This window comes from Cnephaeus nilssonii (genome assembly GCF_951640355.1).
Source record: "Cnephaeus nilssonii genome assembly, chromosome: 8".
NCBI lineage: Eukaryota > Metazoa > Chordata > Mammalia > Chiroptera > Vespertilionidae > Cnephaeus > Cnephaeus nilssonii.
The window spans coordinates 90,385,231-90,403,780 of NC_137079.1; the positions used below are offsets into that span (position 1 = coordinate 90,385,231).

The window sequence follows — 18,550 nt, forward strand, 5'->3', positions numbered from 1 at the left end:
ATTTGACTATAAAGGCATGGGTTTATTTCTGCGCTCTCTGTTCTGTTCCATTAATCTATATGACTATTTTTATGCCAGTACCATGCTGTTTAGAGTATAGTTTTATGCCAGTACCATGCTGTTTGTAGTATAGTTTGATATCGGTTAACATGATACCTCCAACTTTGATCTTTTTTCTTAAGACTGCTGTGGCTATTCGGGGTCTATTGTGGTCCATATAAAGTTTTGGAATATGTGTTCTAGTTATGTGAAATATGCTATTGGCATCTTGATAGGAATTGCACTGAATCTGTAGATTGTTTTGGATAGTATGGACATTTTAATGATGTTAATTCTTCCTATCCATAAATATGGTATATGCTTTCACTTATTTGTATCTTCTTCAGTTTCTTTTTTTATTATCTTACTAGAGGCCTGGTGCATGGATTCATGCACTGGTGGGGGTCTCTTGGCCTGGCCTGTGCCCTCTTGCAATCCCTGCAGGCCCAATCCAGACAGGAGGGAGCCCAATCCTGTGTATTGAACGTCTGTTCTCTGGTGGTCAGTGCGCATCATAGCGACAGGTTGACCAGTCTGTTTGGTTGTTCGGTCGCTTAGGCTTTTATATGTATAGATACTTTTCCCAGTACTGATCTTTTACTTCCTTGGTCAAAATTTTCCTCGGTATTTTTTTTTTTAAAGCAATTGTGAATGGGATTATTTTCTTAGGTTCCCTTTCTGACTATTCATTATTGATGTATAAAAATGCAACTGATTTCTGAATATTTATTTTATATCCTACTTTACCAAATTCATTTATCAGTTCTAGTAGTTTTTGGTGGAATTGTTAGGGTTCTCTATATGAAGTATCATGTTATCTGCAAATAATGACAGTTTTACTTCTTTCTGTCCCATTCAGATGCCACATTGGCTAGGGATCTCCGTTAGTTTTAAATGATATTTTTGATGGAGAATGTAGTCTTGGTTGTAGGTTCTTGTTTTTCATCACGTTGAATATTTCATGCTAATCACTTCAGGCCTGAAATGTTTCTATTGAGAAATTAGGTGACAGTCTTATGGGAGCTCCCTTGTAGGTAACTGTCTTTCTCTCATGGCTTTTTAATTTTTCTTTTTGTCTTTAATCTTTGACATTTTAATTATGATGTGTCTTGGTATGGGTCTCTTTGGGTTTATATTGTTTGGGACTCTCTGCACTTCCTGGACTTGTGTGTCTTCTTCCTTCAACCAGTTAGGGACATTTTCAGTCATTATTTCTTCAAATAAGTTCTCAGTTCATTACTTTCTGTTCTCCTTCTGTAACCCTATGATGCAGATGTTGTTGTGCTTCATATTCTTCCAGTGGTCCTGTAAACTATCCTCATTATTTTTAATTCTTTTTTTATTTTGCTTTTCCAATTGGGTGTTTTTTCTACCTTGTCTTCCAAATCACTGATTCGATCCTCTGCTTCATGCAACCTAGTGTATTCTTGATATCAGATATTTTATTCTTCACTTCTTTCTGGTTCTTTTTTAAAAAATGTTTTCTATGCCCTTTTCCATGCTCTTGTGGTTCTCACTAAGTCCTTGAGCATCCTTATAACCCTTAGTTTGAAGACTGTATCTGATTAATTGCTTGCCTTCATTTCATTTAGCTCATTTTCTGGAGAGTTCTGTTTTCTTCATTTGGTGAGTGTTTCTTTGTCTCTGTGTTTTGGTTGCCTCTTTGTGTTTATTTCTATGTAGTAGTTAGATCTGCTATGACTCCCAGTGTTTCGTGGGTTTCCGTATATCATAGGTGTCCTGTGGTACGTAATGGTGCACTCCCATTGATCACCTGAGTTGAGTGCTCTAGGAATGTCTCTCTTGTGGCTTATGTGGTCCCTCCTATTGTAATTGAGTATTGATTGCTATTTGTCAGTTCCTGCATGGGGTTGACCCCTAGGCTGGCTTTGTGTGAGGCTCAACCCCAACCACGGCACGCAAGCTGCTCTGCAGGTTGTGACAACATGAAGCAGAATTCACTACAGCAGAGTCTGGTGTCTGGTGAGATCTCCTTTTGGATATGCTGTTTGTGAAGTTAATGGATGCTGCTCTGATGCTGTCTGAAATTGGCAACTGCGTGTGTTCTTTCTGGGTGTCTTAGGAAGGACTCTGGTGCAGGCCAATGTCAGATGCTATCTGTGCTTGGCCCTCAGAAACCTGTTTGGAGCTACAAAGTGGTCCAGAGTTTGTGGCTGCCTTTGCTTGGCTTGCTTGGCTTGGTGCATTTTCAAAGGACCAAGCTACACACAAATGCTCTTTTTTTCTAATACTGGGTCCAGGGGCACGTCAGCAAAAGTTCCAAGGCACCCTGATATCCACATCCACCTGCCTCCACCTGCCGGCTGCTTGTTAGGCTCAGTCATTGAAAAGAGCCTCTGGCTGAATGGGGAGGATGGTGCTAGTGGATCTCCCATGAGGGAGAGGTGCTAGTCAGGCTTCCGGGGAGGTGGTGCATGTGGTCCTGGCCCCAGAGCCTTATGACTCAGTCTTTCCTGGACTTTGTCCCACCTTGGCTGGGTAAAACCAACTAGGATTTGGGTGGGTGGAGCCTCCAGATCTCTGAGCTTGAGTCTGCTGGAAGCCAGGAGGGTGGTTCTATTGGATATCTTGAGGGGAAAGCTCCAGTCAGCTTCATGGGAAAGTGGAGGTAATGGCCCCTTCTCCAAAGCCAGACAACTCCATCACTGGCCAAGGCAGCTGACTACTCAGCAGGGCCTAAGCTCTACAGGGTGGGCTGAGAGGGAGTCTAGAGTGTGGGGAAGTTGCTTTCCCCTTAGCTGGTGCCACATGAAGGGGAGTCCTCCACCACAGAAAGATGACATCTGTGGTATGGAAAATGACTCAGCATAGGGATTCCTGGGGTCTGTCCCTTCCGCTTCCTCTCCAGAGCCACAAACCCCAGACTCTCCTAGGGCCATCTAGTCCACTTCACCCTCTCTCCACCAGAGTCCAAGGTGAGTGGCTGTGCACAAAATTATGTGTGTTGGCTCTTTAAGAGAGTGCCTATGTCTGCAGCTGACTTTAACACTCCCTGGCGGACAGAAATACTACTGCTTTTTACAGCCAGATATTATATGGGTGACTCTTCCTGGCTCTGGCGCTCTGAGCTGGGAAGCCCAGTTTCTGGTTTAGGCCCCACTCTTCTCAGGGAAACCTCCCACAGCTGAGATATCTTTCTGGAACCTCAGCTGCTGTCTGTGGGAGCAGAGCCAGCCGTTTTTTCATTTCTGCTTTTCCTACCAGTCTCAATGTGTCTTCTTCAATAAGTCCTTGGTTGTAAGACTCCTCTTCAGCTAGTTTTCAGTTAGTTATTCAGGATGACTGTTCTTTAATTTAGTTGTAATTCCAGTTTCATCCTGGGGGAGGTGAGTGTAGCTTTGACCTAGTCCACCACCACCTTGAAATCCTCCACCAGTGATTTATTTATTTATTTATTTATTTATTTATTTATTTTGTGTGTGTGTGTGTGTGTGTGTGTGTGTGTGTGTGTGTGTGTGTGTGTACACACACACACTAGAGGCCCGGTGCATGAAAGTCCTGCACTCGGGGGAGAGGGGTGTCCCCTCAGCCTGACCTGTGACCTCTTGCAGTCCGGAAGCCCTCAGGGGATGTCCGACTGAAGCCATCAGTCGGACATCCCTAGCGCTGCCACAGGGGTGGGAGAGGCTCCTGCCACCGCCGCTACGCTTGCCAGCCGTGAGCCCGGCTTCTGGCTGAGTGGTGCTCCCCCTGTGGGATCAAGCTGAAACCAGCTCTCCGACATCCCCCAAAGGGTCTCGGATTGCGAGAGGGCACAGGCCAGGCCAAGGGACCCCACTGGTGCATGATCGGAGCTGGGGAGAGATGCAGGAGGTTGGCCAGTTGGGGAGGGGCCCTGGGAGGGCTCCAGGGAGTGTCTAGCCCATCTTGCTCAGTCACAATTGGCTGGACCCCAGCAACAAGCTAACCTACCAGTCAGGGCATCTGCCCTTTGGTGGTTAGTGCACGTCATAGTGACCGGTCGACTGTCTGCCCCCTGGTAGTCAGTGCATATCATAGCCAGCAGTTGAGCGGCCTTAGCATATCATTAGCATATTAAGCTTTGATTGGTTGAACGGCTGACTGGTCGACTGGACACTTAGCATATTAGGCTTTTATTATACAGGATATGTTGTTGTTGTTACTCCTCACCTGAGGATATTTTTCCATTGCTTTTTAGGGAGAGTAGAAGAGAGAGGGAAAGACAAAGAGAAATATCTATGTGAGAGAAACACATTGATTGGTTGCCTCCTGCATGAGCCCCAAACAGGGCCCAGACCAGGGAGGAGCCTGCAACCACAGTAGGTGCCCTTGACCAGAATCCAACTCAGTACCCTTTGGTCCGCAGGCTGATGCTCTGCTCTGTCCACTGAACCAAACCGGCTAGGGCTGATTTCCTTTAATACCTGGATTTCATAAAGGAAAGAAAGGTTTTCTGTCCATTTAAATTCTTTTGACAGACATTGCCTGGGGCCCTTCAGCCCTTCTGGATTCAAACAATGGCCAGTCTCTTCTCTAGTCTTTCAGTGAACTGCCAGCAAATCACAACACACATCCCCAAATTTTGTGAGGGCAGGGTTCCCACTTTGGTATCAGCAAACCACTCTGAACATGGGCCACTGTCCCTACAACTGCCTGCTACAGGAATAGTGCATGCATGATGGTAGCTACTAGCAAAACATGAAATTCACTGACATACCAGCTTTTTACTTCATCAAGCATTCCCTTGTATCCTGCGAGTATGTAACTAGACTTCAGAGTTTTTTGTTTTGTTCTTAAATATTTTTTATTGATTTCAGAGAGGAAGGGAGAGAGACAGAAACTTCAGTGATTAGAGAGAATCATCAATTGGCTCTCTCCTTCATGCCCCACACTGGGATCGAGCCTGCAACCCAGACATGTGCCCTGACTAGGAATCGAACCATGACCTCCTGGGTTCATAGGTCAAAGCTTAACTACTGAGTCACGCCAGCCAGGCTAGACTTTTGAAATAGTGATTCTGACAGTTCTTGCCATCTCAACAGTTGATTTGGTGTAGGGTCTGATTCTTGGAACTTCCCACTGTGACATAGTTATGATGTCACTCCTGCATTCATTCTTGTTGAGGTAATCTCCATATTAAATGTAATGGCATATATTATAAAAATAATTTAAATGAGGACTGATATGTGTATAAATAGTATATGTATCAAATAACTTTTTAAAATTATTTACCATTATGCCTGTCCTTAAAAATTAAGATAGTTGATCAGAAGGATGGGATTTTGTAAGTATCTGTATTGTTACTATATATCACTACACTGTATCTTGTGTTCATGCAGAGATAATGACATTTATTTTGTCTGTAGTCAATCTAGTCTTTTTCCTAATATTTCTTATAGATGACCTACTGATTAACTGGGAAAAAATCTAGAGTATTTAAAACTTAGTCTATGTAGTATGAAGACTTAAGTAGTTTGTTTAGATAGTGTTCAGCTCTCTGAGGAAAATATGTACTTTCTTTGTCTTATTTTTATCCTGGATGATTTAAGAATATGGAGTGTAGGTGTAACATATATGTTACATATATAACCTACTAGCAGTGGAGAACTGCTCATTTCTCTTTGACGTCTGCTACTTTCTGTGGTCTATGGAGCACTGTCCCTTTACCTCTTAGTTGTGTTTGCCTTGGTGACTTGTGCATATGATGTCATGGCTCATGTAACTCATGGTGGGGCCACTGGTCAGAGCCCAATGGCCCACTCTTGACTACTTCTTTCTTTCCTTTGCTCCTCCTCTCTGAGCTCTCTATCTGGCCAGCTGGCCTGGAATGTCACTCATAGCCTTTGCTATGGGATTTCATTGTTTCATGGTGGGCCCAATGACTGGTTCTTTAGCTCAGGAAATGTGATTCTCAGAGCTTACAATTGCCAGACCATGCTTGGAAGAACTGTCTCTCAAGACAGTGGCCTGGCCTGGCCTGGCCTGGCCGGTAAGACTATGTAATTTACTATGTAATCCTTCTCCGTGTGTCAGATACTGCATATTGCTTCATTTTATCTCCTTGCATTTCTTTCAGTAGTAAAACCTAGTAGCTCCCAGGCACATGAATGTTTCCAGCAGACTAGGGGGGAAAAATCATAAACACGGAGAGGCAAAACAACAACAAAAATAATAATAATTTTCATTATCACCATTACATGTGCTCATATAGACATATATGGGGATATTTCAGGAGTCATATATAATTCTTAATGTATACAAGCCTTAAATTTAGGATCTTTAGAGAGGCATATGTGGTGTATTCGCATATATGTGTATATATTTTATATAGTTAAGATATATATTATGTATAGTTAAGATATGTTTCATATAAATATGTATATGTGTGTATAATTAACAGGTTTGGTTTTTATCAAAATTTTCCTATGACTAAAAATACTTATTTTAAAACACATTTTCTTTTGTTACAGGACAGTTCGCGTATGGTTAAAGAGAGATAGTGGACAATATTGGCCAAGCATATATCATGTGATGCCTTGTAAGTATTTGGATTTCTGTCTAAAAAACTAAACATTGATTTCAATTCCCCTTCCTTCTGAGATTGCCTTCTCTGTATTTTCTTCTTGAGTAGTGATGCCTGAGGTTGGGATTATCAATGGAAAGTACCATAGTAAATCACTTTAGATTTTCTAAAGCTCTCAGTATGTAAAATAAGAAATTTGTCCTGAAATTGATTATATATGCATAGTTTCTGAATGAGATTAGTGGAAGGACTACAGCATATAGACTGATTACAGCAGTCTCACTCTGTTCTCTGACATTTTGTTTAACTTTTTTATAAAGTACTTCCTTAGACAATTCAAAATTTTGTCCAGTGATTATATCTGTGAAGTAAATTTGTCCTTGCATTGTTGTTATGTTATTTGTTAAAATTCAAGACATTCAACATTGAACATTCAGTTCTTAAAAGAATTTGCTTAGGATTGAAACAATCTAAATAGAAGTCAACCTCATTTCCCCAAGATCTTACATGAGAAATATGTCCTTACACTGATAAATAGCAAATCTTTCAAATATACTTTAAGAAAAAGATATGACTGATTCTTAGATTCTTACACTGATAGACATTCCCTTGTAAGGAGAGAAGACCTAGCTCTCCAAAATAGGAACTTTCTTTTCAGTTAGTATTTTATCATTGAAATTAATGAAGTTTGGGCATCCTATTCCATGTTTGCTTTAGTGTAAAACCATTATTTACATTCGTCATCAGTTATATTAGTAAACATTTCCCTTATTCCCCTTCTTTCAAATCTTATTTAAAATTGACATCCTAGAAAAATCCCTCAGATTTGATGTTCGGGCTCATATACCCTCTGGCTTGCTACAGTTTGCACCTTTTTTCTTGATACAAGTATCCCAGTTTGAGAACTATATGCTATAAAATATAACTAAAGTAAATTCATGCTAAATTGTAGATGTGATTATGTTTATGCCTCTGGCAAAAGAATGCTGTAATAACATAAATAACAATTTGCCTGGTTGTGAAGAAATGAATTATTAAGGATGTAATGGCTTTCTGTGATTTTGAAATTATCTGAGGTTTTATGTGTCTCTAGAATTTTGTGTCATAACCACGGAGCTGAACAAAGTACATTAGTGAAGAAGAAACTTCTTGTAATTCTGAGTACTTACATTTGTCCCTTACCTATTGTACCTCCAGCAGACACCATTATATGTAAAGGCAATAATGGGGACTTAGGTATATGGAAAGGGAAATGAATTCTCTGATTGATTTTTTTCTTGATTTTAAATGGTATGAACCAGTCTGATCAATGGTCTTGCTTTTTCATCAGACTTGTTACAACATCTCACTGAAAGAGATGGGCAAGGTCTATGATCCAAAAAATTGAAGTTGATCCCAGAGACTAGTCACTTCCTTGACTGCGAAGGCAGAGGAGAGGCAGACCTGGGCAGAATGGTGAAGGCTTGGGATAGCAAGCAGGAAATGTACTTGAGATAAACATTAATAGGAACCTCATTATGACACAGGATCCTAAGCAATAATTTATAGAACCCCTTACCATATACACATTCATATACATTAAGTGTCATTCTCTGATGCTCTCTTTATTTGAATATCACTGAGAATACAGAAGAAGCCTTGAGTTGCATTTTCATCATTTATTAAGTTGTCTGCAAGAATGACTAAAAGGCTGCTGTAGCTTCTGCACCTGGCATAGGTGCTCAATAAATAAATACTACTGAAGACTTGAATCTGTTAATAAAGATGAGTTTTCCTGAGAACATTATCGTAATTTTTATAATGACTGAGCACAGTCTTTGAGAAGAAGGACCCTCTAATTATTTGCATACTTTACCTATGGTGTTCTAGTATAAGGAGTAGAAAGGGATTACTTGGACATTAAAATGGAGCCCGTAGACCAGCAGCATCAGGATCACCTGAGAACTTATTAGAAATGCAAATACTGTGTTTCGGTCCTGATCTTCTGAATCAGAATCTGCGTTCTAAAAAGATCCCTAGCCGAAACCGGTTTGGCTCAGTGGATAGAGCGTCGGCCTGCGGACTGAAAGGTCCCAGGTTCGATTCCGGTCAAGGGCATGTACCTTGGTTGCGGGCACATCCCCAGTGGGGGGTGTGCAAGAGGCAGCTGAATCGATGTTTCTCTCTCATCGATGTTTCTAACTCTCTATCCTTCTCCCTTCCTCTCTGTAAAAAATCAATAAAATATATTTAAAAAAATAAAATAAAAAGATCCCTAGCATCTTACAGTTTGAGAAGATTGTCTTGTGGCAATTTATACATTTATATGAACGCATGAAAAGCCTCAGGCATATGTGGTGTTGATTTGCAAATACATAGGTAAAAGTATACATTCTAGTCAAACATTTACTGTGCACCTACTATATCCAGACCATCAAGCTAGGTGCCAGGATTTGTAGATGAACAAGGCATACATATGGTCAAGATGATGTCTATAATCTTTTGTTGGATGGTTCTATTACCATGGAGAGATAAAATAACAAAAGGCTGTGTTCTTTATAATTGGTCAGAAATTTGCTTTTATGTCCCTAGGAATCATATGCATTTAGATAACATAGTCACTGATGTCTGAGCAAGAATTTAAGTTTTGTTTAACTTGAGAGAGGCATAATTTTATTGCATAAGGAAATATGCTACATTTTTGGTTAATTAGAAAACCTGAAATAGTTTTTAATTTCCAACAAGTTGTTTTGCAGTCCTTTCTTTTTAAAAGTGTTTTTGTCAATATTATCCTTAAATGACAGGTATGTGGTATTAGTTATAAAATAAGTGAAAAGGTACAGTATATCTGGATGCTGTAATATGGACACCACTCGGTGGACATGACCACATTGTGTGTTTATAGTGGTATCCAAATAAAACAAAATATCTTGTACATAAAATAATGGCTTATTTTGTCCATTAAAAGATCTTTTAAATATAGTATTTTTCATGTTCTGGGTAGCACTGAGAATTTGAAGTTTAATGGAGAGAAGGAAACAGAAGGCATTAGATGAGAAAGAATGACTACTGAAGACTAAGTTTGATGGCAGTGAGTGAGTCTAAAAGGCAGTGTGATAAGGCTGAGTGAACTTGTGGGAGTGGAAGACCAAAGAAAGATGAGTAAACTCATCATGATAGCAAACACAGCTATTGCTTTGGGAGTGTCCTCATACCCTGTCTTTTCTGTGGAACTCCCATGTCCTCTGTAGGAGGGAGCCAGGAGAAACCAGACTTGCCTGGTTAAGGCTGTTTGCCCCTGAGCCAATCTGATTTTCCCAGGAATTTAGAATTTCAAGTAGGAAATGCTAGTCTCAGTGTAGGCTGGTTCCTTGAACTGGGAATATGTATACCCTAGAGCTGTGAGGCATTTGTGTACTTGAAGAAGCAGCGAAAGCTGATTTGCTTAAAGGAAAGTGTGAACAAGGAAGGAAGGACTACTTGGTTCACAGGTAGATAATCCTGAGCCAGTGATGCTGAAGGTTTTTCTCATCATCCTCCTAATCCCCAGAAACCTGGCTTGGCTTCTTCCTTTGAGTTCAAGAGATACTCCCTCTCTTACTGGATATTGCCCATTTGTGCTTAAGTTCTCTCCAGTAGGTTTCTGTTCCTTGCAACTGTAGGAATGTGACTCAGCCTAGCCCTGATTGGAATTAGTATACCTCCTCCCCTCTGTTCAGTTTCTCTTGGATCTCTATAATTCTTAGAGAGAAAGGACTGAGCCATGTCCCTGTTGCTGTCACTGTGATATTAAGCTGATAATAGTCTGGGGAAAGTGAGGGCAAGTAAAGAACAGTATAAAGAAATATTTATCCTATTTTCTTAATTTCTATGGGTAGTCCATTCAGCAAATTTTAAATGTTTCTTCTGTACTAAACACCATGGATATGGTGGTTAAATATGGCAGATGATTCCTGTCTTCATGGTGGGGAAGGCAGACCTAAAATAAGTACCACCTATGATGCACGGTGAGTGTTAAAACATGGGAAGTAGGCATAATGGAAACATGGTCACAAAAATTCCATTTTAAACCCCTGCTGTCTTTAGAGAATTTGGGTAACTGATTACTTGTTTTATAGTTTCCTAAATGCTGATTTTAATGGATGGGTGAGAAGTAAGAGCATTTCCTTATCGAATATTCTTTAAAAAAGTAAAATCATCAATAAAGATAAATTTTAAAAAATAATACCCTCTTGCCTAGCCGGTGTAGTTGAATGACCCATGCACCAAGAGGTCGACAGTTCGATTCTGGGTCATGCCCAGGTTGTGGGCTCAATCCCAGGTGGAGGGCGTGCAGAAGGCAACCAATCGGTGTTTCTCTCTCTCATTGATGTTTCTCTCTGACTCCCTTCCTCCCTCTCTAAAATCAATGAAAAATATTTAAAAAATATATATCCTCTTGGCATATCTCACATAGTACCTACTTATTGCCTATGACAAGATCAAGTTACAATCTACTCTCCTGGGACCTGCCTGGCTTTGGAAACCAGAAAGGGGCCTTCATGACGGTACAGAGTTGAGGTTTCTGTTGTGTCCATTTGTGTGATTATTCGTTTCAGGCATCTAATAAATACCATTTCAATCACCACATTGCATCACACTACACAGGAAAAAACACACATACACATGAAAAGCACAGGCATTTCTATTTTCATGGTTGGGATATTTTAGATTTACTTTACCAACTAGGTCAGACAAAGGAATGAAGGGGAGAGATCTCAAGCAGGAGCCAGGGTGGCAGGTATTTGAGATTTTTCTTACTCTATTAAAGTACCGGGTATCATGTCTGGGCCGTTGTTGCCAGCTTTTCCCCTTGGGCACAGAGAATAGGTAAAACAGCTCCTCTGCCAGTGATGTAGTGAATAGGAAGTTAAGAGGGGCAAAGCCTCAGGACTAGGGTGTGTTGGATAATAGGGAAACCTCTGTGGGTTCTGTTGCTGCCAGGACAGGCAGGTGGAATTTACTTGGGCTCCTAAGTGTTTATAACTTTGTTCCCAAAGCAAAACAGAAGACAGTTTTTCAAAGATTAATTACAGATAAAAGGCACACCTAACAGAGCCATCAAATGACCTCTTTTGTCATATTTCCAGCTTTCTGCCGTGGCCTGAGGGGATGGTTTGTCCAGTCTGAAGTAGTGGTTGGGCCTCTCAGTTTTCACACAAGTCTGGTCACTTTACCACTTACTTAGTTAACTTATTTTATCTCTCTCTCTTTAAAAAAAATACTTTTATTGATTTCAGAGAGGAAGGAAGAGGGAGAGAGAGATAGAAACATCAATGATGAGAGAGAATCATTGATTGGCTGCCTCCTACAGGACCCCTACTGGGGATCCAGCCGCAACCAGGGCATGTGCCCTGACTGGGAATCAAACTGTGACATCCTGGTTCATAGGTTGATGCTCAACCACTGGGCCACTTCGACTGGGCTATCTCTCTCTCTTTTTAAAATTAAATTTATTAGGGTAACATTGGTTAATAGGGTTGTAAAGGTTTCAAGTGTACATTACTATGATACATGATCTGTATTTTGCATTTTGTACCCACCACCCATAGTTAATTTATCATTTGTCACCATATATTTGGTCTCCTTTACCCTCTACCACCCACCACCCCTTTCCGTCTGGTAACCACCACACTGTTTTCTGTGTCTCTGTTAACTTTTAAAGTATAGGAACTCTAGTTCTCACTGGAAAACATAATTTTTAACTGTTTACTTCCCAGTTTTTATCTAAAGCCTGGTTGAAAGTCTATTTATGGTGGCATCATGAAGTTCGATTATTCATCTGTATTTTGATTTTTCCCACTCTGTGTTAGCCCTGTGCAGAAATGCCTTCATTCATTATGCTCTCATCTCAGACTGATGTGTACATTATTGCTATTTTTGAAGTTATTGTCTACCATAATGCTCAGTGTCCTTTTGATGAGAAGCACTAAGCAGTAATATTTTTCAAATAAGAGAGTGAGAAACCCTTTGCTTTCTCTAAGGTGGAACTTCCCAGCATGAACACTACAACATACTAGGATGGCCCAAATGGCTTACTGGCTCTGAGAACTGATCCCTGTAGCAGAGCAGGGGTAATCTAGTCATCTTGGCCCTAGTATTCTCTTCCTTTCACTCCAGTGGCATACAAATCTAATTTTCTGTATCTACCATGAGGTGAAAAGGTTTGGAGGAACAGTTCTAAGGACCTGTACATGGTTCTAAAGGATAATGTGAAACCTATTTTGTTTCCCAATAGATCTATATTATAATTTCTTTCTGTTCTTATGTATTTTCTTAGTCATGACTTTTTGCTTATTCCTAGTGTTTGGTTTTATTGTATCTGTTTTTTTTTAAGCCATTTCAAATTCTTCATGAAATGAGGTAGGGAATGCATTAATTAAGTGATCTTAGGTAAGACAAATACAGAGATGAAGTTTGAACATAGTTTTGCTGTTTACATTAAATTCACCCAAAGATAGGAATTGTTTAAGATTGGAGTAAAGCCCGGCAGTGTGGCTCAGTGGTTGAACATTGACCTGTGAACTAGGAGGTCACAGGTTCGATTCCTGGTCAGGGCACAAGTCTGGGGTTGCGGGCTCGATCCCCAGAGTGGGGCATGCAGGAGGCAGCTGATCGATGATTCTCTGTCATCATTGATGTTTCTATCTCTCTCTCCCTCTCCTTTCCTCTCTGAAATCAGTAAAAATATATTATGTAAAAAAAAAAAAAGATTGGAGTATGGTAGTCCTCCTTTATCTGTGGTTTCACTTTCCATGGTTTCAGTCAGTGTGGTCAAACATGGTCTGAAAATATCAAATGGAAAATTCCAGAAAAAAACAATTCATGAGTTTTAAATTGAGCACCGTCCTGAGTGGTGTGATGAAATCTCTCCCTGTCCCACTTGGGTCATGAATCATCCCTTTGTCCAGCTTCTCCCAGCTGTACATGCTCCCTGGCCTTTAGTCTCTTAGTAGCCCTTTTGGTGATCAGATTGAATGTCTCACGATGCCAGTGCTTATGTTGAAGTAACCCTTATTTTACTTAATACTGAACCCAAAGTAAAAGAGTAAAGTGCTGAGCCCGGCTGGAGTGGCTCAGTTGGTTGAGCACTATTCTGTGTACAGAAAGGCTGCTGGTTAGATTTTCATTCAGGGCACAAACCTGGGTTGTGGGTTAGGTCCCAGGGAGGGGTGCGAACAGAAGGCAACTAATTGATGTTTCTCTCCCCCTCCCCCTTCCTCTCTCTCTAAAATTAATAAAAAATTGTATTAAAAATTATTTTTAAAAGAGTAATGGTGTTTGGCAATTAACATAAGTCAAAGAGAACCCATAAAGTGCTTCCTTTATGAAAACATGTGTGTATATAGGAAAAACATAGTATATATAGGGTTTACATAGTATGTATATGCATTTTCAGGCATCCATTGGATTGGGTTCTTGGAATGTATCCCTTGAAGGTAAGGGGAGAGGGGAACTACTGTATTCAAAATACCTTGTAGGTTAGAACCTATACCTGGGAGGGAAACTGGTATTTGATTTTCATTTTTGCTACCAATTTGCTGAGTCAGCTTTGGGGGAGACCTTTACATTTTCTCTGGTCTGAAGTCTAACAGATAAACTGTCCATTTTCTTGTTATGAGATATCTACACTAATAAAATAGAAAGATGCAAATTGACCATACCTCCGCAATGCCCACCAGCCAATCAGGAGTGAGTATGCAAATTAACTTGACAAAGATGGCAGGCGCCGAGCAACCTGAGTCCCTGGAACATCTTTGGGACCCAGGCCGCTCCTAGCCTATAGGCCTGCGCGTAGGCCCTGAGCTGCCGGGGTCTCAGAACACCCCCGGCCACTCCGGGCCTACGGGCACAGGTGCCAAGTAGCTGGGGGTGGGGCGGCTGCTTGTGCGTGTGCTGGTGCCAAGCTGTGGCCCGGGTCCACGCCCCCAGCCCGGCGCCCACAACACGGGGCTGGCTGCTGGCCTTGGGGGTGTGCGGACCTGGGCCACTGGGACACGCCCCTAACCCAGTGGACACAATGCAGGGGTTCTTCTGTGCATGAGCTGCAGAGGAAACGCCTTTTCTTTTCTTTTTAAAAAAAATATATTTTATTGATTTTTATACAGAGAAGAGGGGAGAGGGATAGACAGTCGGAAACATCGATGAGAGAGAAACATCGATCAGCTGCCTCCTGCAGGACATCCCCTGAGAGCTCTCAGTCTGTGAGAGGGGGCAGGTTGGGCTGAGGGACCCCTCCCCTAGTCCTATATAATAAAAGGCTAATATGCAAATTGTCCTTACGGGCGGGAGTTCGACCTACTGGGAGTTAGATGTATGCTGACCACCAGGGGGTAGCGCGGAACATGGCGGGCATTGGCGACGGGGCGCTGGTAATGGGCAGCAATGGAGGTGCTGCCAGCCCTGATGTGCCCCGAAAAGAGCAGGACCATGGCAGGATGGTGGAGCAGGTGAGCAGGCGGCACCAGGCCAAGGTGGGTGCGAAGGGAGGCCCTGGACAGCAGCCGGCAGCCAGGGGAAGGAAGGCCCCAACCAGCAGCCTGAGGAAGGAAAGCCCCGATTGGCCCTGACTGCCGGCCAGGCCTAGGGACCCTACCCATGCATGAATTCCGTGCACCTGGCCTGTAGTATCAAATAAGTATTTGTAAAGTCCTTTCAGGTTATTGGTGTTTAGCAAGGTATACATTGCTGATCTTAACCTAGAGGAATTAGGAAAGATTTGCTAATTTGTGAGGTTTTGACTAGATTGGTTTCCTTTTCCTGTTTGTTGGAACTGTAGTCTTAGAAAAGCGATTTTCAACTGGTGTGTTGTAAGAATTTTTTTTAAATATATATATTTTTTATTGATTTTTAGAGAGAGAGAGAGGAAAAGAGAGGGAGAGAGACATATTGATGTGAGAGCAGGACATCGATCGGCCGCCTTCTGCATGCCCCCCACTGGGGATCTAGCCTGCAACCCAGGCATGGGCCATGACCAGGAATTGAACTGGTGACCTCTCAATATTCGGAACAACATCCAACCGACTGAGCTACACCTCCCAGAGCTGCAATAATTTTTAAAACATGCAATAACTGGCTATTAATCCAGGACACTGACCTCTTTTTCCTTAGATTCTCAAATTAAAAAATGACAACAGCCAGCACATTAGCCATCTGGTGTGAATGAATCAAAACTATACCTACTTTTTTTGTCAGATTGACAAAAATATATTTTTTGGTGTGCCACAGAATTTTAGTAGTTTATGTGTGCCATGAGATGAAAAAGGTTGAAAATTGCTCCCCAGAGCAACAGATAACTTGCAATTGAGGACTTAGAATATTAAAACTGTTAATATTTCATATGCTTTTTATCTGGGAAGGAAATGTTATTCTGTATGTAAATTGCCAACGGGAATTTTCCCGTTGGTGAAGTCAAACAACAACGTTTAATATTTTAGGACTGTGAAAGTGGTTCATGTGTTATCCCACTTCTTCTGTTGGGTTTATTGAAGTTTGGGGAGGAAATTCATGTAGTTACATTCATGATAGAAAGATATTGAAAATAATGGATTTGGCAGTTCTGATTTTATAAGCTAATGTTTGTTTTGGTCACTTTTAGATAATATCTTTAATTGGATTGAGGGAGTTTCTTGGCAGATGGTGGGGATATAGGAAATGCTCATCCTGTTGTTTATACCTTATTTCAAATAACTTCTTGGTTGCTAGTTATGATGTATATTGTTCCTTTGTTGGTTTCTATTTTATATAGGTTATATTATGGAACCATGTGTAAAAACAATGTATTGTTTATAGTATTTACATTTTTGAAAATAATGTTATCTTTTCATTTTTATGTTTACTAAGGTACCTAAGGAACTTTTGATTTTTAATGGAAATGAAGGAAAACACTGATTATTTAAACTGAAGATAACAGATATTAATCTGAGTAATTAAGCCATTTATTTAGCATACTCTTGTTTGATTTTCATCAGACAGTAATTTTATATTTGCTGTAGTTATTAGATCACTTTGTTATAACTTACAACTTGTCAGGGAGAAAAAGTGACTATTGATAATTCACTGTAATTTTGTTGATGTCACTAAATTAAAAGAACATAAATGGTTCATTTTCTTTGAGTACATAAAATATTTGACTTAAATGAAAAAATGCTTTTAAACACTAGGCACTCGAAGTCATAGATATAAGTGTTCTTAATAAAATAAAACATGGGTTGAATATTGTAAACATAATAGAAACTATCTTGTGACAAACAGGGCTGAATGAAGTAAGATCAGGAAATTAAATCTTTGCTTTGTGGTGGTGGGATGCTCCTTGAAGGCTCTGTATTCAAAGCCCTTTTAACTTAGAATTTTGATATTTCACCAGGATGCCTTTAACAACTGAAGTTTTATTCATGGAAGTAATGTTGTTTACTTAGTTTTAAAGTTCCCACCAGAACATTCCATGAAGATTCATGTTTCCTGCCAAATAATGCCTTTAGCATTGTAAAGCAGTCAGTGTGATTGAAATTCAGGCTTACCCGTCAGTGAAACTTCTGTTGATTTGAGCAAAGTTCAAGCGATCAGCAAAGGAGAGAAAATAAGTCATAAACTGAAAGAATTATAGGTATAAATAACAGAAATTAGGAAACTTTTCCCCAAGTAGAAGTATTGTGAGAATCCTGCTCTTAACTACATTTTTATTTTTAAAGCAAGTACAATATTTTTTTAAGATCAGGGATGGAAACCATTTTTCTGCCAATGGCCATTTGGATATTTATAACATTATTTGTAGGCCATACAAAATTATCAACTTAAAAATTAGCCTGCTATATTTAATTAACTCACCCCTAATGCCTTGGCCAGGTCAGACCAAATGATTTCTCAGGCCTTATACAGATGTTCCCCACCCCTGACCTATGGGGTAGAAGTATTAGAAACACAAGTGGATAATTTCTCTCTAATTCACTTAAATATTGACTCTGTTGAGGTTGATGTTGGTCTCTTGAGTTCCCTTTTTCTAGGACTTGCATCTCTTGAGCTTTTCCCCGTTCAAATTATGTAGTTATTGATATAATTGCCCAGGTTGGAGTTTTTTCTTATTTTATTTTCTTCTAACCTTTAAGCTGAATACCTGCCTGAAACTACAAAGATTTACGTTTAAAAAATACTCAGTAACAGACTTAATAAATGAATTCAGCACTGTAGCAGGATACAAAATCAACACCCAGAAGTCTATGGCTTTTTTATACACTATTAATGAACTTACAGAAAGAGAAACTAAAAAAACAATCCCATTTACCATTGCAACAACAAAAAAAATTAAGATACCTAGGAATAAATTTAACCAAGGAGGTAAAAGACCTGTATTCAGAAAATTACAGGATGCTGAAAAAAAGAGATAGAGGAAGACATAAACAAACTGGAAGAATATATCATGTTCTTGGATTGGTAGAATCAACATCATTAAAATGTCCATACTACCCAAAGCAATCTATAAATTCAATGCAATGCCCATTAAAATACCAATGGCATACTTCGAAGACCTAGAACAAACTCTCCAAAAATTCATCTGGAATAAAAAAATACCCCGAATAGCTGCAGCAATCTTGAGAAAGAAGAGCAAAGTTGGAGGGATCACAATACCAGATATCAAGCTGTACTACAAAGCCACTGTTCTCAAAACTGCCTGGTACTTGCACAAGAACAGACATATAGACTAGTGGAACAGAACAGAGAACCCAGAAATCGACACAAGCCATTAACGCTCAATTAATATTTGACAAAGGAGGCAAGAGCATACAATGGAGTTAAGACAGTCTCTTCAATAAATAGTGTTGGGAAAATTGGACAAATACATGCAAAAAAATGAAACTAGACACCAACTTATACCATACACAAAGATAAACTCAAAATGGATAAAGGACTTAACCCTTTGCACTCACTTGCTTTTTTCTCGATTCCTTCATTCTACTCGGGATTTAATTTTTTAAATACCCCAGATTTTAC

General features: G+C 40.2%; 1 protein-coding gene across 1 annotated transcript in view; it reads left to right on the forward strand.

The window, feature by feature from the left end:
- The window catches only part of WDFY2 (WD repeat and FYVE domain containing 2), a 224,106-nt gene that overhangs the window by 82,864 nt on the left and 122,692 nt on the right, over positions 1-18,550 (forward strand). Inside the window, exon 2 of the mRNA XM_079778649.1 lies at positions 6,492-6,559. Coding sequence (XP_079634775.1) covers positions 6,492-6,559 — 68 coding nt within the window. The remainder of the gene's footprint in view (positions 1-6,491; positions 6,560-18,550) is intronic.